General features: G+C 37.8%; 1 protein-coding gene across 2 annotated transcripts; it reads left to right on the forward strand.

Moving 5' to 3' along the window:
- The first annotated feature begins 5,069 nt into the window (after positions 1-5,069).
- Positions 5,070-26,163, forward strand: slc7a9 (solute carrier family 7 member 9). 2 transcript variants are annotated; one of them, XM_041790708.1, is made up of 13 exons: positions 5,070-5,193; positions 11,823-11,945; positions 13,531-13,678; positions 17,818-18,060; positions 18,921-19,046; positions 19,135-19,234; positions 19,950-19,994; positions 20,193-20,316; positions 20,567-20,670; positions 20,765-20,861; positions 22,166-22,315; positions 25,713-25,887; positions 25,996-26,163. In XM_041790708.1, exons 2-13 carry the CDS (start codon positions 11,829-11,831, stop codon positions 26,055-26,057), a joined length of 1,491 nt encoding a protein of 496 aa, XP_041646642.1. In that variant the 5' UTR covers positions 5,070-5,193; positions 11,823-11,828; the 3' UTR covers positions 26,058-26,163. The 2 variants fall into 2 exon arrangements, with proteins under 2 accessions (XP_041646642.1, XP_041646634.1); XM_041790700.1 differs by lacking the exon at positions 5,070-5,193 and adding an exon at positions 7,002-7,072.
- Positions 26,164-26,852: the final 689 nt, after the last annotated feature.

A 26,852-nucleotide genomic window follows, 5' to 3' on the forward strand; every position in this document is an offset into this window, starting at 1 on the left:
ATTCCTCAACAGGTATCTGGAGTTTTTTTAGGAAATGATGGTTTCAACTCTATTGTATGGAAGCCCTTTTCCGCCACTAAAATAAAAAATAAATACAAATAAAAAAGTGAGATAGAAGTTCAGGATTATTGATGAAAAGTAATAACTATTAGGTAATAAGTCAGAATTATTTGATGACAAGTTATAAATGTGATTATGGTATAATTAGTCAGAATTATTTGATGAAATGTCATAGTTATGGAATAATAAGTCAGATGTAGTTCATAAAAAGTAATAACTATAAGATCATAAGACAAAATTATTTTCTAAAAAGTAATAATTATGGGATAATAAGTCATAATTTTGAAATAATAAGCCTGAATTAGTTGATGAAAAGTTATAATTATAAGATAATAAGTCATAATTATTTGATGAAAAGTCATAAATGTGAGATGATAAGTCAGAATTGGTGGATGAAAAGTCATAATAATAGTAAAGTAAGTCAGAATTATTTGATGAAAAGTATTTATTATAATAAATAAGTTGAAATTACGTGCTAAAAAAATCCTGATTTTAAGACGGATAGTAATTTACTGTCTTATTCTTTTGAATTTTTATCTCATAATTATGTCTTACTATCTCAAAATCTCAAATTTTTATCTCATAACAAGTTCTCAATCACAAAATGTTAACTTTCTTTTTTTTATTTTTATTTTAGGGCTTAAAAAATTGCCTAACTTTGCAGAAAGTGGCAGAAATAGGCTTCCTGACAAACCAAAACAGTCTGTTTAGCCTGTACAGTGTTTATAGTTTACCAGCATACTACTTGCACAATGGCCTTAATAAAACCTAGAAACTTTGCAACATTTTAAAATTATTACTTAACTCTGGTAAATGTTGATAAGACCAAACATAACTTATCATGACAACAAATTCTTTAAAACATCATACTTGTTACTTTTTTTTTTTTTTAATCAAAGTATAACTCTTGTGGGGTGCTGTATTAAATGTTTTTATTTATTTATTATAAATGTGATGGTCAGATATTTTTTCTGTGGTAGGCCAGCGGTGATGTTTTGGTGTTTGCTTGTTAGAATTTGAGCAGCTGCATTTTCCAGCTAACTAATACAAATCACTGGGAGTCATGAGTGATCTTATTTAAGTAATGTATGTAAGAAAAAAAATCAAGGCTTGGTCAAGTTCTTTACTGAAGGACTGAGACTTTCAGTCCAAGGTCACTTTTGAGTGAAAGAAGCCTTTTTTTTTTTGATTGGTTCTGTATTATTTGGCAAAGAGGAAGCAAAGATGGAGAACAGGAGAGAGCAGAGAATGGATGTTTTAGGAATGCCATTGTTAAAACCAGCAAAAAATGTATTGATATATTTGTTATAGCAAATGAAAAGGTTTTATCGGACAAGTATGATTGCAGGAGTTATAAAGCATGTCTTTTGAAGGCACTGTTGCAGGAAAGAAAAAAAACAGTATCAAAAGGAGCATTCAGAATTAACTGAAGAGAACAGAAAACACCTCTTATCAGATAATAAAAAAGGGCTTTAGCTACCATCACAAGGACAGTTTCTGTATGAAGAGCTCCAACGTAAAAACCACTAAAACATTATTGTTGTGCACAGACTCACTTCACTGGATTAAAAGACTTTCTAAAGTATCTTATGCAACAATGACAAGTTGGATTTCTCAGAGATGGCAATCATTCTTTGTGCTACTTTAATCTCCATTTGTGCTATTTCTAACAGTTAATACAGTTCTCCCACCAAAAAACCTGCCTAACTTTTCACAGACCCTTACTGCAGAAAACTAATAATCAATGATGAATAATTGTGTATGTAAATGCACTTAAATGGTTACCGGTCTGGAGTTCACAGAGTTTGAGTTTCTGAGCTCAAATAAGCCAAATGTTGTTTCCTGTTAAAGCAGAATGCTACAAGGTGGCGAGGCTGATGATTTTAGCTGATTTAGAACTGGTGCCAGTTTTGGATTAGACTGTACTTACAGTGCTTATAACAATTATTCACCCTCTTGGATGTCTCACCCTTTTATTGATTTAAAATCAATCATGGACAATACAATTTGGCTTTTTTGACCAAAAAAATACAAAAAGATTCTTTAATGTCAAAGTGAAAACAGATTTCTATGAAGTAATATCAGTCCTAAAAAGAATATGTAATGTAGAATAGGTGACTGCATATATATTCACCCCTTCAAGTCAGTATAAGAAGATGCACCTTTGGCTTCAATCACAGCATTGAGTCTGTGTGGATGGCTCTCACTCAGGCTTGCGAAGCTCAACACTGCAATTTTACTCCATTCTGCTTTGCAGAACTACTTATGCTCTGTCAGGTTGCACAGGGATCAAACATGAAAAGCCATTTTCAAGTCCAGCCACAAATTCTCTGTTGGATTGAGGTCTGGGCTTTGACTCGGCCACTCCAGAACATTCACCTTGTTGTCTTTCAACTATTTCTGTGATGCTTTCTCTGTATGCTTTAGGTCATTGTCTAGCTGAAAATAAATCTTCTCTCAAGGCGTAGTTCTCTTGCAGACTGAATAAGAAGCTCACCCCCCAGGATTTTCCTATATTTTGCCGCTTTTATTTTACAATCTACCTTTATAAGCCTCCCAGGGCTGGCTGCCAAGAAGCATCCCCACAGCATGATGCTGCCACCTCTGTGCTTCACAGTGGGGATGTGCAGTGTTTGGTGTCTGCCAAATATCTCATCCTGATGGCCAAAAAGCACAATTTTGGTCTCATCAGACCAAAGAACTTTCACCCACTCAGCCATGGAGTCTCCCAAATACCTTTTGGTGAACTCCAGTTGAGATTTAATCTGAGTTTTCTTCAACAGTGGCTTTCCCTTTACCACTCTCCCATAAAGCTTTGACTGGTGAAGAACCCAGGCAACAATTGTATGCAGAATCTCTCCCATCTCAGCTGCTGAAGCTTGTAATTCCTTCAGAGTAGTAATAGATCTCTTGCTAACCTCCCTCACTAGTCTCTTTCATGGTCAGTCAGTTTGTGAGGACGGTCTGATCTAGGTAGATTTACACATGAGCCAAAATCCTTTCATTCCTTGATGATGAATTTAACTGAGCTCAAGGACTTATATTTTTCAATAACCTTTTCTCTGAGTTGCTTGGATTGTTTTTTTTTTCATGGTGTAATGGTGGCCGGAAAAACTGTTTAACCAGTGACTGGACCTTCAAGACACATGTGGCTTTATACTACAATAACTTGAGACACATTCACGACACTCAGGTCATCCCCTTTCACAACTGAGGGACTACTAGCACCAACTGGCTGGACCTCTGTTGAATTAGGTCATTCACTTTAAAGGAGGTGAATATTTATGCAATTACTTATTTTATATTACATATTCTTATTGAATTGGTATTACTATGTAGAAATCTGTTTTAACTTTGACATTAAGAAGTCCTTTTTGTATTTTTTTTAAATCAAAAAGCCAAATTATATTGACCATGATTGATTTATAATATCAATAAAAGGGTAAAACATCTGAGGGGATGAATACTTTTTATATGCAATGTAGTAGTTCACATGCTTTTGGTTGTGGAGGTCATTTTTGAGGTTCATTGTAACAAAGGAATAGAACGACTAGGAGAATGAGTAAAGGTTAGGCTATTTTTCCTGTTTTGACAACTTTTGAAATAGTCCTGACACTTTACCTACCTCTATTTGTAATTTATTCTTTATTATTTCTACCAACAAAAATCTAATTTTGCCTTTATTTCTCAATTTGAAGTTAAAATAAGAAAGTGATCATAAAGTTCCATGCGTATCAAAGCTTATTAAAGCTTCACATGCGCTATAGAGAAATCATCAGTGTTGCAGATTGTGGTATACATCTTTTTTTTTAAATTGTCCTAATAGAACAAATTCTTTTCATATTTTTCTCAACCCCCTCTCATTTCAAAGGATAAAATAGTCTGCAGCTTAAGCTGGAGCTTAAACACACGCAGACCCAGAGGGGGATAATGGGGCCAACACAGACGTTGCTTGACTTTTAACCACTCTTATATGTCTGATCAAACCTGACATCAGAGGATGATAAAACAAAGAGGAACATAGCCAAAGTAGAATCAATGTTCTGTGACTTTTGGATAAAAATAACACTTTTAGCTTAGTATGAAAAAAGAGAAGACTCTGTTGTGACTCTATGCTGTTTTAAGAAATGTAACACTGGTATGGATCACATGTCTTAAAGTTATACAGTATATTCAACACAGATTTTTCTTGGTAAAAAGACTGAAGTGGATCAGATAGAATCAAGAAAATGAGATTACATGGAGGAGCAAACATAGGAGTTCTTATCCTCTCTGATTTCTGCTCCAAAAAGATCAATACACACAACACTGAAAATTCTTTATTATTAGAGTGAGACTCTACAGCTTTAACACTGAGAGACTTTTAACAACAAGAAAGTAGAGAGAAAGGTAGAAAAAAGGGAATGTTTTCTTCACTCTCTCTCTCTCGTACAAACACACACACTGAGGTATCATGTATCCGTATCAAAGAGGCATTGTGAGGGAAGTCAGGTATTGTAAGGTCAGAGAGGAGAGAGTGTTTCAGAGCTTTCTGTTGAAAATGGATAATTATTTGGTCATTTGTATCAGACCAGTTACATCAGAGTTTATGAGCCTGTGAAGCATCTTCATGTAGTCACGCCTAAGCAATTACAAAGCTGAAAAAATAACAATCACAGAAACACTGTAACCCCAGTCATAACCCTAAAGTCTCCAAGTCAGAAAATGTATGCTTATTTTTTTTATTCCTATCTTATCATATTTATCTTAAAAAAAACACACACACACACAGTTCTTTAAAAACTTCTCCAAAAGTGGATTTCTGTTGTCTTTGGCACGCCAACCAAACCTCTCTGTTTAAGCTTAAATCTGTGGATTTTTTATTAACTTTGAACAACAAGACACAATCTGCCTCCCTGTCATTACCCTCCCTTTCGTCCTGTGCTGTCCATGGTGTCCAATGAGACGGGGGACCCTCCCACTGAAGGAGTGTGCTCAGACTGGAGGAGCCCAAGGTTTTCTTTTGCATCAGACATTCCTGCTCTCCCTCATTAAATTTGGCTCATTATCTTCTGTTGCTTTATATCACTGTGCCTGTGCTGGAAAAAATAACAAAGATCATGGAGCATTACTAAGGGTTTTTGGCAGTCAAATGTAAGTGACAATTTGTTTGAGTAAGTGTGATAAAAATGCCCTAATTTATGTACTGGTTTAAGTTTTTACCTGAGCAAGGCAGACAGTTGTAATGTTAAATTTCAGCTGACACATTCCTCTTTTTACAGAGTCTCTTTACCACCATGTGGCCTTGTCAGATTTCTTATTAACAGAAATTTAAAGTTAAACATTTCTGTGCATGCTGAGTGGGAGAGGGCTGTTCTCTTTTCCTGTCAGTCTATCTATCTTCACTTGATTTTGGCACCTCCCTGTGGTACCTCTTATTGCTTTGCTGTGTTTTGTCCTGTCCATGTACAAGCCATGTGTTTAACAAAGCAAAACAAAGATGTATAACATAGCATGCATCTTTGCCTTGAGAAACACTTATATTGGCATTCAAGATGACCTTAGAAAAACGGTCAAATTTGTCACTGATGATTTTATTTGCTTTTTGTTCATTAGTTCAGAGCCAGAGCCAAATATGTTAAATAGTTGGGGCATTGCCTAAACTTACAAGGGTCTGGACCAGAGTTTCTTCTAGACTTTGTTGTCCTCAAGACTTCCAGCCTTTGAGAACAACTACTGGGCATATAGTTTGTGACTACGAGACCAATGATCTGCATTTAACAGCAATAAAACATAAAAAACAGAAACACTGTGATATTTGGGCTGAACGATTTTGGATAATAATATAGTTGCAATTTTTTCCCCTAATATTGCAGTTGCGATTTGATACACGATTATTCCTTAACTTTCTTTTATTCCCAAACAAGGGCTGAACAATTCTTTAAAAGTGTCTAATTCTGATGATTTTAACCCGTATTGTAAATTGGATAGGAATTGTTGCATTGAAGGGTTTTTGTCATTCTTATATTAAAAAAAGAAAAAAAGTACAAAAATGAAGAAGGTAGGATTTTCTGTAGACCGTTGGCATCTGAATAATTGCATGATATGCCATGCGTAATGTCTTCTGCAAGAAAAAATTAAAAACTGGTATTTTGACACAAATTTCAGGTCAAAGAAATATTGCACCTTTTGCGATTTGAAAATTGCAGTGGGTCATATTGCGATTTAACCTTATTTTGATAAACTGCCCAGCCCTATGTGATATAGCTTTATCTCTGCACTAAAAGAGGACTGAGGAAGACATGTTTCTGTCTGAAACTGATCCTAGTTCATCACAGTGCCTGAGTTCTTTTAACCCTGTCATTACTGCCTACTTGACACGTATTTCACATGACTAGACCTCGGTAATGACTGTGAAAAGACATTCTCTACTGTCATTTTGTCAGTTTTTTAATCAAATCTAATGTAAATTATAAGCGTTTCCTTACACATATGCAGCCAGTTCTACAATAAACATCTATGTTTAACACATAAAAGCTTAGCTTCACTTTAGCATTGTAGCTCCAAGTTAGTTTGTTAGCTACCATAGCTTATGGCGCACTTAGACTAGGCCATCCGTACTGTGCCTGGGCTTGTTTGTGCCTAACGTCCAGTACGTTTGAGTGCATTCGTTCCATGTTTGGGCGCGGCACGCTTCACAGCCCCGGCATGGAAGGACGAGGTGGGCCTTGGCACGGCATGAATGCAAATGAAGAAGCCCAAACATGGAAATGTGACGTAACCATAGACTGTAGGAAGAATTGGACAAACCCTGTGTGATGTAAGCTGTCTGGTAACAATAGGCAGACTCAAACAGCTCTTGAAGCCAATCCGCGGCGGCTTCCATATTAAAATCATGGTCTCAACTGAACTTTGGATCAACCTCACGGCCCGCCCACTAAGCTGGATTTCCTGTCAGCTAGCTAGCTAGCATTCTGGTTGACAGAAAGTTAGCTTCTGCCTGTCGAGCTGTCTGTCAATCAAAAGAGACGCAGTGAGTTTATTTCCTCAATATAATCGAAATGATTGTGGTACAAAAAAAAATCATCACTTGTACAGTGAGAGCGCATAAAGACATTAGCTAATGAGACACGTTTGGTTTTTTGAACCAGGCTGTAAACCAGTTTATTTCTAGTGTAAAAACTGGCTGTTCAGCAGGTGTTGAGACGGGACTTCTGGTGTTCCTGCAGCCAGCCTCAAGTCCCAAAGAGAGGTTAGTGTAGACGGCAGGATTTTTTCTAGAGAGATGAAGAGAGAACTGTATATTTTGTCTTATTGTATTTCAACAAGTTACAGAGATTTTATCAGAGCTGGAGAATTTAACTTTGCATAGCTCCATATGACCTCGTTCTAATGGATCCCAGCCCAGTCCATATTTCTGACCAGTTTCTTGCAAAGTCAGGCTTTAGCGACTGTGAGAGGTAGGGTTTTTTTTTAGTGTGTGAAATAAAGCTTCTTCCCTTGATTGAGCAGCAGCTCACGTGATAAAAAACACCTTTTATCTTCCTTGAGTAAAAGAGAGTCCGCCAAATACGCAAGCGTGTGCCGGGGTTAATCTCATGGCTGATTTGACCTCTCATTATTATAAAATCAAAATGCCAAACTATTATCCACTGAATTAATTACCTATGATTCTATTTCATGTCATCAAAAAGAGAAATTATGGTTTTGATCACTAATGTTTGAACAGAACATTGTTAGTTAATTAAAATTGCTCTTGTCACGGTAAAAAAACTCTTAACTGAACATTTAATCGTGCTCTGGACACAGGGTGTCCTATGACATGAGAGCTTGTTAGGTGCAACACTGAAAGGCATCCAAAATTACGCAGTAAGATGGCACAGTTTATGGCACTTAAAGGAATGCCAGGGGGATTTAGATAGTGTACGAACACCCAGAGGAATGACTGTAGGGGCTCGTACAAGTTAAAAAGTCCAGGTTTTATTCAGCAGAAATGCTTGGAACACTGATCAAGCTGAAGATTATATGCTGTGAGCAATAACTCTCCGCTACGAACCTCTCTCTCTCTCTCTCTCTCTCCCTCCTCACTGGGATCTTTATAGTCAACGTAGCCTACTGATCTCAGGTCAGGTGAAATATTTTACGGTCTTGCATGACATATCTGTGCTCAGGCCTGGATGCGTTGAGCAGTGTGAGTGCAGGCCAAAGGGGAGACAGGGGAAGGGGTCAAATGGGCTTTAGCACGGTAAGAAAATGGCACGCTGGCGTGTGTAAGTGCGCCCTTAGCAGCTTACAACAGCCAAATACTATCCTCCACTAAAAACACCAACAAATTGTCTAAACAAATAACTAACTAGCTACTTACCATTTAAGTATTTGGTACTGGCATATTTTTCAGGTGGGTATTTTGGCTGTTAATGATTTTCATCTGCCGGCCAAACACCAGTAAATAGCAGCTAAGGGAAACTCAGGTCCAGACCCACATTGACATGCAGGTGTCGGTGTGTGTTGGGGACGGCAATTGAGTCATGACAGATGGCATAACGCAGGAGTATGGCACCTGAGTGTTTGGGGCTAAACAGATTCTGTTGACCAACAGAGTGTCGATTCTCACAATTGTGTAATGTTTTACAGGACGTGTCAACACTTGTGTTGTAGCTACAAATCAAGAAGTTGTTCATTCATTTCTTACATCCATCTAACTTTAGGCTTCATGTCTACTATCATTGCCATGGCTGTGTTTGTTGTTCTTCCGTCTTTGGTCAGCTTCATGATGACTGGCCGTTGTTCAGTGCCATGTGACAATTCTGATCATGCCTGCTGGGCTGCCCTCTATGCCCCACAGCAGGATTTCAGATCATAGATTTTAAATATGTTTAACATTTATGATTTCAAGAGAAACCATTCTTAAAACACCGTATACCACAAAAAAGTTCTAATCTTTAGAACCATCCAACAGTCTGACTTTTGTTGACTTTGGTCAGAGGGGGGACATCTTTTTCCGAATTTACACAATTATCCTGTAGTGTAAGGGTGCCCAAACTATGGCCCAGAGGCCAAATGTGGCCCGCAAGCCATTTTTGACTGGTCCTCAACAAAGTCTTGAAATTAAATGAAATTTGGTCCACATTAGAGCATGAAGCTTGAACTAAACTACATTATTCTTCTTCATTTCAGCACAAAATAATGATACCATGCTAATTCTGTAAACAAACATTTTGACAAGATGAATTTGTTCATGTTTTCTTTCATGGCTAAACTGAGACAACACCGTAAATGGTAAATATATTGGCAACCAACATAATAACAGTATCCTGATTTATAACACCCTGATAGATAATGACAGGACATAGCAGCACCAGTGATGTTCCAGGGACAGAGCCAGTGGCACCATTGGCTGGCCAGAGCCCCCTGAAATCTGATTAGCCACCTCAAACTCCTTAAAATGATTAGTTATTTGCCTTGTCATTAAATAGTCATTTTAGCATGCCCAATCACAAAGCATATCTTAGACTGGTTTTAGTAACTTGAATATCAAGGTGAGGTATATGAAAGTGGCCCCACCATCCTTATATATCTCCATATGTGGCCCTGAATGGAAAAAAGTTTGGACACCCCTGCTGTAGTGTGTTCCAAGCTTTATCAGGCAGTTATATGCACTACTTCAGAGTTATATTGAATAAAAATGTCACCCTTATCCTGCACACTGTGTATTCCAGTTACTGCCCTCTGGGAGGCGCTACAGGTCAATTGCCTCCAAAACAACCCATTTCAAAAACAGTTTCTTCCCAATTGCTATTAATATTCTGAACTCTGAACACAGAGGAGGGTTAAGCATGGCCTTTGTGACTGTCTGAATGTGTTTGTCTGGCTGTATATCTATGTTTGTGTTTAAATGTTGGAACCTGTACCAGCTGTACTGACAACAAATTCCACCAGCTTGGCTGTGTGGTCATTAAAGAATCAATCAATCAATCAATAAATTCAAAGTGTCAACAAACCAAGCATGATGGCATGAAAATACAGTTCCACTTACAAAAACAGCCTTTGGAATTAACATCATTTTAATTTTTAATTTTTCTGAAAATCTTCTCATCACTCTGTAACCAACATGTCAAAAATCAGAATATTTGTTTCTAAAAAAAGTAAGCATGAATAGCAAAACATGTAGTTCCAGACTCAGATTTATTTATGAAAATGCAGAATATTTAATATAATGTTTTATTGCAGTTATTTACACTGTAGTGTTTATGTAGGTGTTATAAGTTATATGCTTTGATTTGGTCAGTTTGACTACAAGAAGGAAATTTCCATGTTGGGATCAGCAGGGTCCGTGTGTAAAATATCATATATTGCCTTTTAAATTTATCTATAACCTGTAGCAGAAACATATAAAACATCTGAGCATTTTAGGGAACATTCAGAGATGAAGCCTTGTGGAGCACTCCTTGGCTCTGTCTATGCTTTGGTGTTAATTTCAGTCTCTTTAATAACCAATTAAAAACCCACATTTGAAGCTTTAAAATGGGCTTCATCCTACTAATCTAACATTTGTAGGGATTTTATTACTCTCAATTATTTTTGTACAAGGAGCATCATTGTAATGCATGTTTGAAATCCTGTCAAAAACCAGAACGAAGAAGTTAGTTGTTTTCAGAAAAGATGCAGATTTACTGCACTTACTGCCTTCTTTAAGCTTTAACTGTGAGAATGACCATGTGGTAGATAGATCTATTGATGCATGCAAAGTTGGAGGAGAAGTGTGAATTTAAAGGAAGAATGAACTACAATGTCAAGGCATCAGCAGTGGGTATAAACTTACAGTTTGGTCTTTAACATGGGTTCTTTGGCTTTAACTGGTTTTAAAGGATGCATTGTCTGTCTGTTTTCTTGTAAAGATTTTACAACAAAGGCAGTACAAGACAATAGCACCACAGTGTCCCATTCATAAAAAACTAACCCTATGGAAACACTTGACAAGGTCAACCCCTGTACAGATCAGGAGCAGAACAACAATTGGTAAAGGATTAACAATATACTGTTCTTACTGAGTAGTTTTACTGATGTGAGCCTCATGTTTGGATCAGAGGGAACTGCAACACTGCATAGTAGCAGTTTACAAGGTTTTCTTACCTGTAAACCTTATGTGCTGTGATGACCTTTGCTATATGCAACACAGATCCGATAAGATAAACCACTATGCAACATAACATTACAAACATCACTGGCATGCTGCTGTGGACCTTCCTGTATGCATCTGTGCCAATATCAGCATCAGCCTGATATCTCTTGTCATTAAAATGTTAAAATGAATCTAAGCTGCTCAGTTGCAAATATTAGTCCTGTCCATTTTCTCATTTTAGTTGCCAATGCTATGTTCTGTCTATTATTTAACATAGCTATTACTTCCATTACAGCAATACATTGGAAAATAAGTTTATAGTAGATTTATGGCTAGGATAGCCATAAATGTATCTTATTGCTCTGTTTGTTTGTCTCTACTCGTTTCAGATGGCTGCTCAACATGAGTCCAGTTCTGCTCAAGGTTTCTGCATGTTAAAAGTTTCCTTGCCACTGTGACTTTCCTGAAAATTGTTTACTGCTGTGCTCATGGTGGATTAACACTGGGTGTTGTAACCAATATAAAAAGAGTTGAGCCTACAGCTGCTCTCTTTTAAAGTGTTTTTAGCAGTGGCATAGTTAGGCTCCAGCTGTGGCAGAGAGGCCTTAAGTATTTCTGTGAAATGTGTGTTAATTTTGATGTGTTTTCTTATCTGTCCCAGCCTGACATGGATGACGGCAGCATCAGGAAGAGGAAGGAGTCGAAGAATGGCTCCACCGGCCACATCAGAGATGTTCAGACCGAGGATCAGCAGCCTGCCAAGGCTACTGTGCTACAAAAAGATGTGTGTTTCTGTTTGTGTGTACCTGTTTGACTGAGCTCTTCTGTTCAATATTGTGTGAGAACAACTCTTATTAGGTGTTCACACCAGTAGGATCCCACCATCCTTTGAGGGCTAGAACTGAGCACCAGGTGGTACCACTGCAACTGTCTCTTCATATTAACTCTACAGTGATCCACTCAGTGGTGCCATCGGCCCCTTTAACCCCCCTCTAAGCCTTTAAGTGAGTTTAGAGGAACTGAACCAGTTTCACCAGGTTGGTTAGGATTATTATTTTACTAGCACTATTTTACCCTCAGAGAGGAAGCCCATTTCAGGAGAAATATCAGGTTTGTTAAGAGGAGATTGTCAAAATCAATAATACCATTACAGGTGTGGAAAATAACTTTAGATGTCTCTAAAGGAGTTTTAAATTCCAAATGGCAGAGAATCCCATCAAACAAATGCAGTCAAACAAGATTTGTAGTGCCTTTGCCCACTAACCTGACACACCAGATGGATGTGTTTCACACATCCATCTGGGAAAGCTTCAAGAGGAAACGTTTGGGAAAAGGCAGAGGCTTTGAAAAAAACTCGAAGTGTGATTAGATGAACCTTCTGTCTGTCACATCTCTAAGGGCCAATCAGAGCAACAAAATACGTGACGTAGCAGCTATTGAGCTGCGTATGCACAGCTACCGAGGAATAACGCGAAACATGGCGACTATAGACATATAAGTACTTGACTTTTGTCACTTTTGAAAAAAAAAACCTCACTGCTGTTCTTTGTTCTTCTTTAACGAAGAAATGTCATTAAGTTCTGATAAAACTGGCACTTTAGCAGCACCCACATGAAGCTCTTCCGCCATAATTGCACCAGCCTCTTGCTGCTGCTTGTTTACGTCACGACTCCGCTGCACCTGAAAGTACTGCCCCTCATTGCTGATTGGTCCTGTCACTTTCTAACCGGGCCCAAACGGTGCAGATTGGAGCTTTGCAAGATGGATTTGCCAGTGAAAAACAAGGAAACGGGTGTATCCATCTGCTTTGCAAGGTTATTTACCCACAGCATACCCCAGAAAATATATTTAAGGAAAAGATCATTTATTTATCAAGCACCGTTCATACACAGAGTAAAAGTACTTTACTTAGTTAAAAACAGGTCATTTATCACATAAAGAGCAAAAGACTGACAAAATGCATCTAAAATGAAATACACAGCAGAATAAAAGATGAAAAAATAAAGAAAATTAGAGTGACCTTTTTTCACCCTGATTTTACCCTAAAATTTCCCTGCTAGCTCCCTTGAATTTCCCCTCTATACGTATGTATGACAGGGAACCCAATAACCCGCCTCCAGCCCTGGCAACTGCCAACATGATGGCATTACAAACTTTTGGTTAAAGGAGTGTTAAAATCATGTAACAGCATACACCAAGTATCATCAAAAAGTATGGCTGTGCCTGATGAGAGTAAAACTAAAATTCAATGTTTTTGATGAAAAAAATGAGTTGGATGAACTCAAATTTTCACATCATGGTGATGGTTATGGGATAAAAATAAGAGAATATCAAAATCAATTAATATTTCTTTTTCTGTTTGTGCTCAGGTGGGTCTGCTCAGCGGTATCTGTCTGATTGTGGGGACGATGATTGGCTCAGGGATCTTCATTTCTCCTAAATCTGTGCTGCTGTACTCTGGAGCTGTGGGACCCTGCCTTGTCATCTGGGCAGCCTGTGGAGTGTTAGCCACTTTGGGTGAGAAAAGAGTCCAGACCTGTCCAGGACTTGAATTAGCATTGTATATCTTTGTGTTTATTAAGTATTTCCACCTTGCTCGGGGTTTTAATGTACAGTATGGACTGAGATTACTAAAATGAACTCAGATAAACAGTAACAGCAGAATTTCTGCAGACAAAATGTCTCAGCTAATCCTGACCTTTATGTGAGCAAGTTTGGAAAAATAAATAAATGTTAAAGGAGTTCTTTCTTACCGGGGATGCAGAGTGGATGACCAGCAAGGCTGCCCACAAGAGGGTAGGCCTCTGGGGCCCAGCCAAACTAGGGGCCCAGCCTGTCTCACAAAGGTCTGGCTGCCTCAGAAGGAGGCTGATGTGGAAAACTCTTTGCAGATGAGTTTAGTCTTACTGTGCTGTAATGTCTCAGGTGGCTGTCACTGGCATGCCTTTGTGTTACAAACAAGAATGTCACGACTTCAGTCCGACCTTGGAGCACTCAATAAACTGCAGACATATTGATTTGCCGGGCCTATCAGCCTCCTGGTTCACAAGGTCTTTGGCCTTTGTAAGCTTTGGTGACATCACGGTGTCATCAGGAGACACGGCATCTCTTTTCACAGCTATGCTGATGATACTCAGCTCTATGTGGCCATGTCTCCTGATGACACCAGAGAAATAGATGCTCTTTTTAACTGTGTTTTAGATATAAAAGCCTGGATGTCACAAATTTTTTCGCAGCTAAACTAGGACAAAACAGAAGTTTTAATTATTGCATCCAAGGCTCAGAGAGAGAAACTGACCCCCAAACTTCACAAAATAGGATTAAACCCATGTCAAGAAGCACAAAACCTTGGGGTGATCTTTGATTGTGATTTTAATTTTAAGGCTCGCAAAAGTCAGACTATTTCTCTCTCTGAGCCAAACTGAGAGACTAATGCACGCTTTTATCACTAACAGGCTATTGAGTACTGACCAAGACCAGAAGGAGAGCACACATTACTCCTATTTTCAAGTCTTTGCACTGGTTGCCTGTTAGTTTTCGTATTGATTTTAAAATTCTTTTATTAGTTTATAAAGCACTACTTGGCCTCGCCTCAGACTACCTATCAGAGATGGTTTTAGTTTATAAACCTGGACGGACCCTCAGATCCTCTGGTACTTCTCTCTTGGCTGTTCCACAGAGCAGAACTAAAAGGTACAGTGATTCTTCTTTCAGCTTTTATGCTCCAAGACGGTGGAACAGCCTGCCGGAGGATCTGAGAGAAGCTGAGAATATTGAGATTTTAAACGCAAGCTAAAAACACATTTATTCAGTCTGGCTTTTATGTTGTACTTTATAATTTTTATAACTATATAGGTTATCACAATCATTGTTCATTGGGGTTTATTCAATTTCTATAGAAATTTTTAATCTTAATTTTAGGGTTTTTAGGCTTGTATTTAAATCTAGTTATGATCATCTATGTTTTAATTTCCAGTTTCACAGGCTTTGAATTATTTGGAATGTTACATCTTTTATCATTGTTTTATTTGAACTTTACTGTTTTTATGCAAATTCTAATGTTTCTTATTTCAGAAATTCTTCCCTTTTCTGATCTGTCTTTTATCTCTGTCACTTTTCTTATGATTCATCTTTTTAATTGTTTTAGTAAACTACCTTTGTGTGCATTAGTCCCCAAACCTTTTTACCATTTTACCTTTTTGTCAATCACTTTTGTACAACTTTGTAAAGCACTTTGAACTGCAATTGAATTTGTTTGAAAGGTGCTATATAAATAAAGTTTGATTGATTGATTGATCACATTGAAATAGTGACCCATACAGAGTTTTATCAAAGTGGACATTTTGGAAAAAATACAAGACATAGTTGCATTTTTTTCCCTGAAATGTCCCTGAATCTTTGAACTAAAAGTATATTTCCTCACATTTAATTTGCTATTCTTCTATGAGACCCTGGCACCATCCACATCACATTATCCTTACCCCGAATTTCCATATGCAGCGTGCACACACAGAACGCCGGTGAATCGAATTGTGGAGCACTTTGCTCCCTCTCTACAGGTACATCTCAAAAAATTAGAATATCATGAAAAAATTCAATATTTTTTGTCACTCTTTTCTGAAAGTGAAACCCATTTATTATATAGACTTGTTACACATAAAAACGCATGACACACATGAAAACCCAAAATTCAATCTCTCAAAAAATTAGAATATTACATAAGATCAATTTAAAAAAGGATATTTTAAACAGAAATGTCAGACTTCTGAAGAGTATGTTCATTTCTATGCACTCAATACTTGGTTGGGCCTCCTTTTGCATGAATTACTGTATCAATGCGGTGTGGCATGGAGGCGATCAGCCTGTGGCACTGCTCAGGTGTAATGGAAGCCCAGGTTGCTTTGATAGCGGCCTTCAGGTCATCTGCATTGTTGGGTCTGGTGTCTCTCATCTTCCTCTGGACAATACCCCATAGATTCTCTATGGGGTTCAGGTCAAGCCAGTTTGCTGGCCAGACCGAGCACAGTAACACCATGGTCATTGAACCAGCTTTTGGTACCTTTGGCAGAGTGGGCAGGTGCCAAGTCCTGCTGGAAAATGAAATCAGCATCTCTATAAAGCTTGTCAGCAGAAGGAAGCATGAAGTGCTGTAAAATGTCCTGGTAGATGGCTGCGTTGACTGTGGACTTCAGAAAATACAGTGGACCAACACCAGCAGATGCCATGGCAGCCCAAATCATCACTGACTGTGGAAGCTTCACACAGGACTTCAAGCAACGTGGATTCTGTGCCTCTGAACTCTTCTAGGTCCCAGAGTCTGGAGGAGGAGTGGATGGATTAATGCTTTGACTTCAGTGCCACATTAACTAACTTTGCAAAGCAGATGGATACACCCATTCCTTGTTTCTCACTGATGAATCCATCTTGCAAAGCTTTCATCTGAACCGTTTGGGCCCGGTTAGAAAGTGACAGGACCAATCAGCGACAGGGGGCAGTACTTTAAGGCTCGGGCGAGTCATGATGTAAGCAAGCAGCAACAAGAGGCTGGTGCAGTTATGGTGGAAGACATTAGTATGGATGCTGCTAAAGTGCAAGTTTTATCAGATCTTGACAACATTTCTTTGTTAAAAGAAGAATTAAGAACAGCAGTGAGTTGTATTCTTTTCAAAAACGACAAGTTGTGTACTGACATGTCTACAGTCGCCATGGTTCATGTTATTCCTCAGTAGCTACGCACGTGCACCTTGGTTGCTGATACGTCACGAGTTTTGTTGCTCTTATTAGCCCGTAGAGATGTGACAGACAGAATGTTCAACAATCACACTCCGAATTTTTTTCAAAGCCTCTGCCCTTTCCCAAACGCTGAGTATTGAAGGTTTTCCAGATGGTGAAACAAACCCATCTGGCGTGTCAGGTTAACACTGTACGGCTTCACCATGAGAAGTACACATGTAGCAAGAAAAAGTTATTGTGTCACTAACTGTTTAGTCTGTGGGTTTTATATTAACAACAAGTCCAGTGAAAGATGCCAGAATTTTAACCACAAAGCTCCTCTCCAGGGGTATTTTAAGGACTTATTTTATGGGTACTTAGGTCTTAGAGCGAAGATGATAAACTTTTATCTGCAGCATAAAAGGTAAATGTAAGCTCTAATTGTAGTGTAATCAAACCCAACACAATTAAAACTTCAAAGCTGGAGAAGTTTGACCCTTAAGGACTTTATAGCTGCATGACATTTTTTTCTAGCATAGTTTTCAGGTCACTGTAGTCTTCCTTTTTTAACATTATTTGCCAACGAAGTTTAGGAATATTATTTCTTATATAGCCTCTACATGCAGATTCTGAATATTATATAGAAAAAAATAAAATATTCCCATTATTTATTTATCTGGGAATAATGACATCATCAAAAAAGAGTGATGTCAGAGTTTCTCTGGGTTTGTTGTTCTCAGCTCTATGTTCTCACAAATAGGACTGCACCTCTTTCCACATGTTTTTGTTTAACAGGAATAAAGTTTAAGATTTTAAAACATTGTAGTTCTAGTTGGTGTTTAACAGGGCTCGATTAAAGCTAATATTATATTCATAAATTTATCCACCTTCCTCTTCTTGAATCTCTGTTTCTTGTGTATGTGTCTGCATGTATGTCTACCCAGGAGCCCTGTGCTATGCTGAGCTTGGCACCATGATCCCCAAATCAGGAGCAGAGTATTCATATCTGATGGAGGCTTATGGCTCTGTGGTGGCTTACCTTTTCTCCTGGACCACGGTCATGGTGTTAAAGCCCTCGGCTTTCGCCATCATCACTCTGAGCTTTGCAGAATATGCCTCTACTCCTTTCTACCCTGGCTGTACTCCTCCAGTTATTGTCACAAAGTGCCTGTCAGCAGCAGCAATTTGTATGTTCCATTTTTTTCCTAGTATATTATAAAGTTAAATTCAATGTATGACTCAAGGGATCAAGGGCCTTTAAAAAGTATTAACCCCCTACAACGTTTTACCCTTTTATTGATTTGATAGATTTTTACCAAAAAACTCCTCTTTAATGTCAAAGTGAAAACTGATTTCTCTAAAGTAATGTCAATGTAAGGGTAAATAAGTGACTGCATAAATACTCACCCCCTTTAAAGTGACTGACCTAGTTCAACAGAGGTCCAGCAAACTAGCTGAGTGCAGTGAATGTGTCTCAAGTGGTTGTAGTTTAACGACACCTGTGTCAGGAAGGTCCAGTCACTGGTTAATAATACAAGAACACTCCAAGCAACTGAGAAAAAAAGGTTACTGAAAAGTATATGTCAGGGGATGGATACAAAAACATTTTCAAAGCATTGCATATCCCCTGGAGTTCAGTAAAATCCATCATCAAGAAATGGAAGGAAAATGAAAGAAGGAGACTAGTGAGATACACATCATATCACACATCACACATCAAAGCACCCAAATGGTGTTCAGACATTTTACTCCAAGGCTGACAGGAAAAAGTTTAAGAAAAATTGGGGTAAACATTTGGTCACATACATTTTATGTAGTGGGATACAATCTGGCCTTGTAAAAATATTTTAAATATTGTATACTATGTTAAGCATGTGATTAGTTTTTCCAGGCCCCTATGAGAGCAGGCAGGTCTTTCATTGATGTCTTAATTGTGTAATTGTGTTATAGACTTATGTTTTACATTTGTGTTGAAGGGAGAAGGATATTTATGATCACAGTTTATGGATTGTACATGGATTTTATGTAATGGTTTCTGTCTTCTCAGTGTTGATCGTGACTGTTAACTGTTTAAGTGTGAAACTGGCAAACTACGTGCAGAACTTCTTCACTGCAGCCAAGCTCTTCATTATTTTAGTCATTGTGGTTGCTGGCATCATAATGCTATCACAAGGTAGGCATCCCTAAGATATCTTACAATGCTGAATACTAACAATTTATATACATATACTTTTATATATATTTCTACTTCCTTTTTATAGGAAATACTGAGAATCTGTCAAATGCATTTGAGGGCACATCAACATCTTTTGGCACAATTGGACTTGCCTTTTACAACGGGCTTTGGGCTTACGATGGATGGTAACAGTACCAGTACCTTTATTTTGATATGATACAAATGATCAATTCCTCCTTTCTGTATTTTTGTTGTCTTTAGTCTTGAGGTCATTGGAGGTTTACAGTCTCCATTCCAGTTCCTCTTTCTGTGGAGGCCTGTAAGGGTGGCCTCATGTGACCCACTTTCAGTCTAAGGTCATGCTATGATCAAAGCAGAGGTCAAAAGTGTCAGGCTGTTAGACTCTCAAAGAAGCCAATTAGACAGCAAAGAGACTTAAATACCACTCACACTGGAGATAAGAGGGGTAAAGGGCGTATGGTGATCACACAGTGAGAACAACTAAACTAAATGTCTGCGTTATTGAGTGCATGCTGATTTTAGTACGTGAAGAGACATCAATCCAAAAGATTCTTTATATCGGTGATTCTTAACTGGTCTGACCTCAGGACCCACCATTGCCTCCTTTAAAGGGTGCACCATTCAGTGTTTTTCATGAACATATTGCTGTTTAGACCTTGGATAATAAAAAAAGAAAGCAAAGAGATGAGGCAAAACAAGCATGTTAAAAAAGTGCATCAGCACATGACCTAGAACATACATGTATATATTTAATTTTGCTTCCTTTGCCATAATATTTACATTTTGATTTTCCACCAGACATCTGGAGAGAATTAACACATGATAATACACATATGTTCCCCATTTTCTAATTTTCCATTTTTTATTTTTTAATATTAGGAATCAACTTAATTGTATTACAGAAGAGTTGAAAGACCCATTCAGGTAAGACAAACTTTTTAAATGTCCTTTATACATTGTAGTTTTTCAGTACATGTCAAATCTGAACTCACCTGAAAATGAGGCCTTTTACAGTATAATATAAAAAATTAATTTTCTGTGTTTAGACTGATGGTTTGTGTGGCATTACATTCTGTTTAGATCTATGTAATATTCAATCTGATTTTCCTCTATGAATCTCAGGAACTTGCCTCTGGCTATCATCATCGGGATCCCGTTGGTCTCTGTGTGTTATGTGTTGGTCAACATTGCTTATTTCAGCGCCATGACCACCACTGAACTCCTGCAGTCTCCGGCTGTTGCCTTGGTAAGAAATGTAGTAGGTTGCCATGGTTACAGAGAAAGTGAAAGCCACTGAGTTTTGAATAAAACGACAGTTTTTAATCATTTATGAGTGTGGTGTTGATGTAAACACATGGATAAATACAAAAATGTACCACACATGCACATACTGTGATTGTTTATTTCATGGAGTTGCAGATCAAACCTCAGTAACACCTCAGTATTGATTGACTTTGCTGAATTGTCTTTTTAAAGGTGTATCTGTGCTTCTTTAGACTTTTGGAGATAGAGTCCTGTACCCTTTGTCCTGGGTCGTTCCTCTCTTTGTTGTCTTTTCTACTTTTGGAGCTGCAAATGGAAGCTGTTTTACCGCTGGGAGGTAACAGAGATGACTGCTTCATAACATACTGCATTAAAATGGGCATTAAAGAATGCCCTTCTTTACTGTTTTTGCGTGTTTTCCTTTCTCACAGATTGGCCTATGTCTCTGGCAGAGAGGGTCACATGGTGAAAATCTTATCCTACATCAGTCTAAAGCACTACACCCCATCCCCTGCTCTTATATTCAATGTGAGTGCAGATTTAACAAACCACCTCATATTCTTTTCTCTTCTTACCAAAGATGCAGTGATTACAATTTCATTGGCAAATGCTGACTTAAGATTCCGCATCGCTCTCCTTTTCCTCTGGGTCAAAAATAGACACCTTCATTCAACTCCTAGAAGAGAGAAGTTTATTAAATTTGAAACCAATTTTACTCCATTTTTATATCAAAACTGCTCATGCTCTGTGAGGTTGCACTGGGCTCAGGTGTAAAGAGAAACCTTTTCAAGTCCAGCCACAAATTCTCTATTTGATTGAGCTCTGGGCTTTGACTTGGCCCCTCCAGAACATTTACCTTGTTGTCTTTCAACCATTCCTGTGAAGCTTCCACTGTATGCTATGGGCCATTTGTTTTGCTGGAAGATAAATCTTCTCCCAAGCCATATTTTTATTGCAAACCAAATAAGATCGTCCTCCAGGATTTTCCTATAATTTACTGCATTCATTTACCCTCTACCTTTACAAGCCTTCCAGGGCCAGCTGCTGAGAAGTATCCCCACAGCATGATGCTGGCACCAAAATGCTTCACAGTGGGGATGGTGTGTTTGTGGTGATGCGCAGTGTTTGGCATCTTATCTGATGGCCAAAAAAACAACAACTTTGGTCTCATCAAACCAAAGAACTTTCTGCCACTTAGCCACAGAGTCTCCCACATGCCTTTTGGTGAAGTCTGGTTTGAGTTTTCTTCAACAGCAGCTTTCTCTTTGCCACTCTCCCATAAAGCTTTGAATGGGCAACAGTTGTTGTATTCAGAGTCTCCCCCATCTCAGCTACTTAAGCTTGTAATTCCAAGTAGCCATAGGTGTCTTGGTGGCCTTCTGTTCTCATGGTGCAATGGTAGCCAAGGATACTGATTAACCAGTGACTGGACCTTCCAGATATATTACAATCACTTGAGACACATTCACTCCACTCAGGTGATTTCCATTTCACTAATTGTGAGACTACTAACACCAACTGGCTGGACCTCTGTTTAATTAGGTCAGTCACTTTAAAGGGGGTGATTATTTATGCAGTCACTTATTTTATCTCACATGTTTTTATGTAATTGACATTACTTTGTAGAAGTCAGTTTTCACTTTGACATACAGAGTAGTTTTTGTATTTTTTTGGTCAAAAAGCCACATTATACTTCCCATAATTGATTTATAAAATCAATAAAAGGGTAAAACCTCCAAGGGGTGAATACTTTATATAGGAACTGTACATGTGTACTCCTACATGAATGATTATTAGTCTTTTGATTTCTTTAAACTCTGTCTTTGTTTTAGGGTATGTTGGCAATTTTCTACATTATCCCAGCAGACATCAACACCCTCATAAACTACTTCAGCTTTGCTACATGGGGCTTTTATGGACTGGCAGCACTGGCACTCATCGTCATGCGTTTCACCAGGAAGGAGCTCCATAGACCCGTGAAGGTGAGGCTTGTAAAGTGAAGAGTGTTTTAATCCATCATCTATTTATTTGTTTTTCTGAATCCCTTCCTTTACACATTCAGCCTATCCCAATAACAGAACCAAGAGTTGTCATGGTGAGAAAATCATTTAATTAGCACAACATTGAATACAATATTTACTGAAATGATCCATCACAACAACACTGTCAGTTGCCTGGCAGGCTCAGACAAACAGATCCCAATACAGGCCAGGTTTTAAGCTTTTCAGAACACCAAGTCATCTTTCATTGCTGCACTTATTTCTTGCAAATGAAACATTTTCTTTCTCACTGTTGCATTCTTTCAGAGTTGCATTTTGAAAGTTCCCCTTCAGGCCTTTTGCAAGGAAACAAATCTAAAAATGTTCAGTGCCCTCTCTGATGCCCTTATGATAGAAAAAAAAGATGTGATAGAGTGCCCTCTCCATGGCATTCAAGACCATGAATGATTGAAGCTGTGCTCCACTCAGTCCTAGATGTTTGGGAGCTAAGTTTAACGCTCAGGAAAGTCTTATTTAATGTTGAGGGTTAACACAGAGTGCTCGTATGATTTGCTTATGCTTCAGTAAATTACTCAGCTATAAATTGTCATCTTGTTAGAATGTAAGCTTCATGTAGAAGGAGATGCAATTTTTTTTTCAATATTAATTTACACCTTTGTTTTTTTCTTTTCTTTTTCTCTCAACTGGACTTCCACCACAAACTGCTGCATGAAAATGATGCTATCTGCTCAAAATGTCCTGGGGGGCGACACTCAAACCCCTTATTACTTCAGCCTTATTATTATGATTGAATGCAACCTATACTGTGGGTATCAGCCTTTCAAACACTGCCCTATTTCTGCAACTTTGTTACCCTCTGCCCACCTAAAAAAATTACCATATCACCTTTATTTGATGGGTTAGAGTTAGCCCTGTTGTGAATACACACTCTGTTATAGAATGCAATGCACTTTTTTTTAGTTAATATAACTAGTTTTTAGTTTTAAGTAAGTAATCAAATACTTAACTTTTTTTGTAATTGTCCTCAAATTATTTGACAATCATTGCTTAATCTGCAGAGTTTTTCCAGTGTGTCTTCGGGCATTAGATAGTTTTGCACCATGAGTGAGGTTACTGACTCAATTAGGCAGGTCCCACTTGTGCGGAATAAGTATAATAGAGTGACAATAGAGTGGATGGTGTACTGTGCATGACTGAAGAGGACCTCAGAGTGAGTGTAAACCTTTCAGTCCTTGTCACTTGTAATCATTGAAACTGGCCTGACTTTCATGGTAAGAATGTTCAAAAAAAGAAAAGAAGGTCAAATTGCAGTGTATGAAGTAGCTTTATCAGATATACTTTACCATATTGTAACAAGTTGGATTAAAACAGAGCTTTTAAAGACCCTGTAAAGTGAAAGTAAATCTGTATTTAGGTTTGTTGTATAATAGGTCGCTGTGGTATGAACCCCCAGGTCAAATTTCAGTCAAATAAAACTTCTCTAAGTTTATAAAATTAAGCTTAAAAATCATGAAAAATGAGGCAGTAAAATCTGCTCCAGGATGGTGTGGTCGTGTCTGTTAAATGAGATGAAGCAACGCCCACTCAGGAGAAATACGATCCTTTCAGATTTAAAAAATGATAAAATCTGAATTGAGGAAAGCACCCACACCATTCTCCTGCCTCTTGACCTTTGTTGACCTCGGAAGAAGAGACAAAGTCTGTTTTCTGGCTCAAATCTCTGTTATGATGCTTTAAATCAGGGGTGTCAAACTCAATCACAGCAGGGGCCAGATTCTGGATTCAGGACTAACCTTAGGACCTAACAGGGTCACCTTTTTAACCATAAACTGTCAACCTCATTTTCACTTTTGTAATAGAATATGAAATAAAAAACAGCACTGATGATAAACAATTTTGACATTTAAAAAGTTAAAAAGGTAAGTTTAAATGCTCACAATCTGGAGAAAAGTAAGTGTAGTAGTTCAAAAAGGTAAGAAAATGAAACTGAAATTGAAAAATAATGTTTTAATGGCAAATATATTAGAAAGAAGTCAAAATTGTGAGTTTAAAAGGTCAAAATATGAAATAAAAATTGTAATCATGAAATTAAAGGTCAAAATATGATTCAAAATTTTAAATTGTGACTCTAAATGTCAAACCATGGGATTACGAAGTCAAAGTTTGGAGTTGAAAATATGAGATAAAATGGTACAAAATGGTTAAAAAGGTCAAAATATCACTTAAAAATTTGAATTATGAATCTTAAAGCTCAAAATATTATAGGAGAAGTCAAAATTATGAGTTGAAATGCTCAAAGTATGAAATTAAAAGTCAGAATCCTAAGTTTGAGTCCTAATTGTGAGATGCTAAATTGAAAATGTGAAATTAAAAAACAAATTAATTTCTTTTCCAACATTCCTGACTACTTATCTAAATTTACTCCTTACTTTTTCGTGTTTTATGACTTAACAAGGATATCTTAAATCATCAAGGGTAAGTTTTTTTATATTTGAGGAAATCTGCAGACCTCAGACTAATGGGCCAGTTATAACAGAAATATGAGATAATCTTGCGGGCCTGATTTAACTGTTCCACGAGCTGGATCTGGCCCCTGGGCCTTGAGTTTGACACCTGTGCTTTAAATGATCCATAGATCTCTGTGGCTGATAGATTTGGCAAATTTACCTCACAATGAATAAAAAAAAACAGCATTTGACTGACTGCTAACTTTCAATAAAGGAAGTGACATCAGCTAACAACAGACTGTACTGAGATGAACCACTCTGTGATTTTATATTGTAGTGTTAGAGGGGCGGATTTAGATCTCAGTGTTTTCACATGTTTACAGCAACCATATTCCAACATATCTGGAGTGTTAAGCAAAAAAAACTTTGGATTTCACTTTAAAAGGGTCTTTAAGTGTAGGATGATGTCCACAGTGTAGTTTAACTTGGAAAAGTAAAGTTAACCCAACATAAATGTACAAGTAAAACTGAGATGGTATAACTGAAAATGGCTAAGTACCTTAACAAATACTATTTTTAGTGAGCATTACTGTAAAAAAGATTAAATGTGTCTAATGCCCAAAGTCATTTGGGGAAAACTCTGCAGATTGAGAGATGACTGTCTGGTAGTTTGAGTACCATGACAAAAGTAGTGGAGCACTGTTTACTTTAAACTAAAAACGTGTTCTGACAACTTAGAAAAATACAACAAAAATAGTTATGGCATTCAGCTGGGGCCCTTTATCATTATTATTTTCATTATCCTGTTACCCATGGCCCTCATACAGCTTAAGCACAGCACTCCATCTGACAATTACAGTTTTAAAGGGATTTTCCTTTAAGTTATCCCTCCATAGTGGACCCTGTTTAATTGTGTGTTTCTATACGTGAAGGTGCCGATCGTGATACCAGTCCTAATGGTCCTAGTGTCTGGTTACTTGGTGTTGGCTCCCATTATTGATAAGCCAGAACTAGAGTACCTGTACTGTGCAGTCTTCATCTTTAGTGGACTCCTCCTCTACTACCCTCTCGTCCATCTGAAGGTCAAATGGGCCAGAAAAATAATGAGTGAGTTTATTGTATTGGATGTTCCCCTTTGAAGATGTAACACACAAGAGAAATGTTTCTTATGATGCACTGACCTCTTAGTGAACTGATGACCTCCATCCTTCACAGGTCCCATCACCATGCATCTTCAGCTGCTGATGGAAGTAGTTCCTCCTGAGAAAATTGAGTGAGAGGCACTGGCTCTGAAAACCAAGTCCACTTCTGTGGACTTCACTCACCTTCTGTTTCTGACTCTATCCACTCTCAACAATAAAGGCGTAAAAGCCCCAAATTACATCTTAAATGGTCGAGTGGTTTAAGGCGCTACTCATGTACATGGGTGGCCCAGGTTCGAATCCGGCCTGTGGCCCTTTGCCGCATGTCTCTCCCCACTCTCTTCCCTGTTACCGAGTCTATCCACTGTCCTTCCTCTATCAAATAAAAGCATGAAAAGGCCCAAAAATGAAAATAATCAAATTTATAATTTTAGGTTGGTCTTTTTCTAATTCTTAAACTTTTTAAATTAATAGAGCAAAACTTGTCTGCAACACTTTAAATCTTTATTTCAAGTAGTTCATTTCTTTTTTTTTGTCTTACGGTCATGTAATGTAGTGCAGCTAGAGAATTTAGATAAGAATGAATCTGCATGTGAGTAAAGGGAACTGATACACATTTAAAATGCAATGCAGAAGCAGCATGAAGGATGAGCAGATCATGAATCAAGATGCAGAAACAGCGGAGGTTGTAAACGGAAACACTGATAAACATTGACAACAGCTTTTTAAGAAGTCTGTCTGCATATTTCTTAACCACCATCTCTCTCACGTCTTTTACACTGGAATAAACTGAGACTGTGATTCATTGTGTTGTGTTGAGCATATAGTTAAGAGATGGAAAATAAAAATATTCTGGTAAATATTCTGTCTGTGCTTCTCTGGTTAGACTTTTTTATAAACCACTGTCTGTATCTTGTCTGTAACAGGATT

The sequence above is a fragment of the Cheilinus undulatus genome, linkage group 1 (assembly GCF_018320785.1).
Source record: "Cheilinus undulatus linkage group 1, ASM1832078v1, whole genome shotgun sequence".
Lineage (NCBI taxonomy): Eukaryota > Metazoa > Chordata > Actinopteri > Labriformes > Labridae > Cheilinus > Cheilinus undulatus.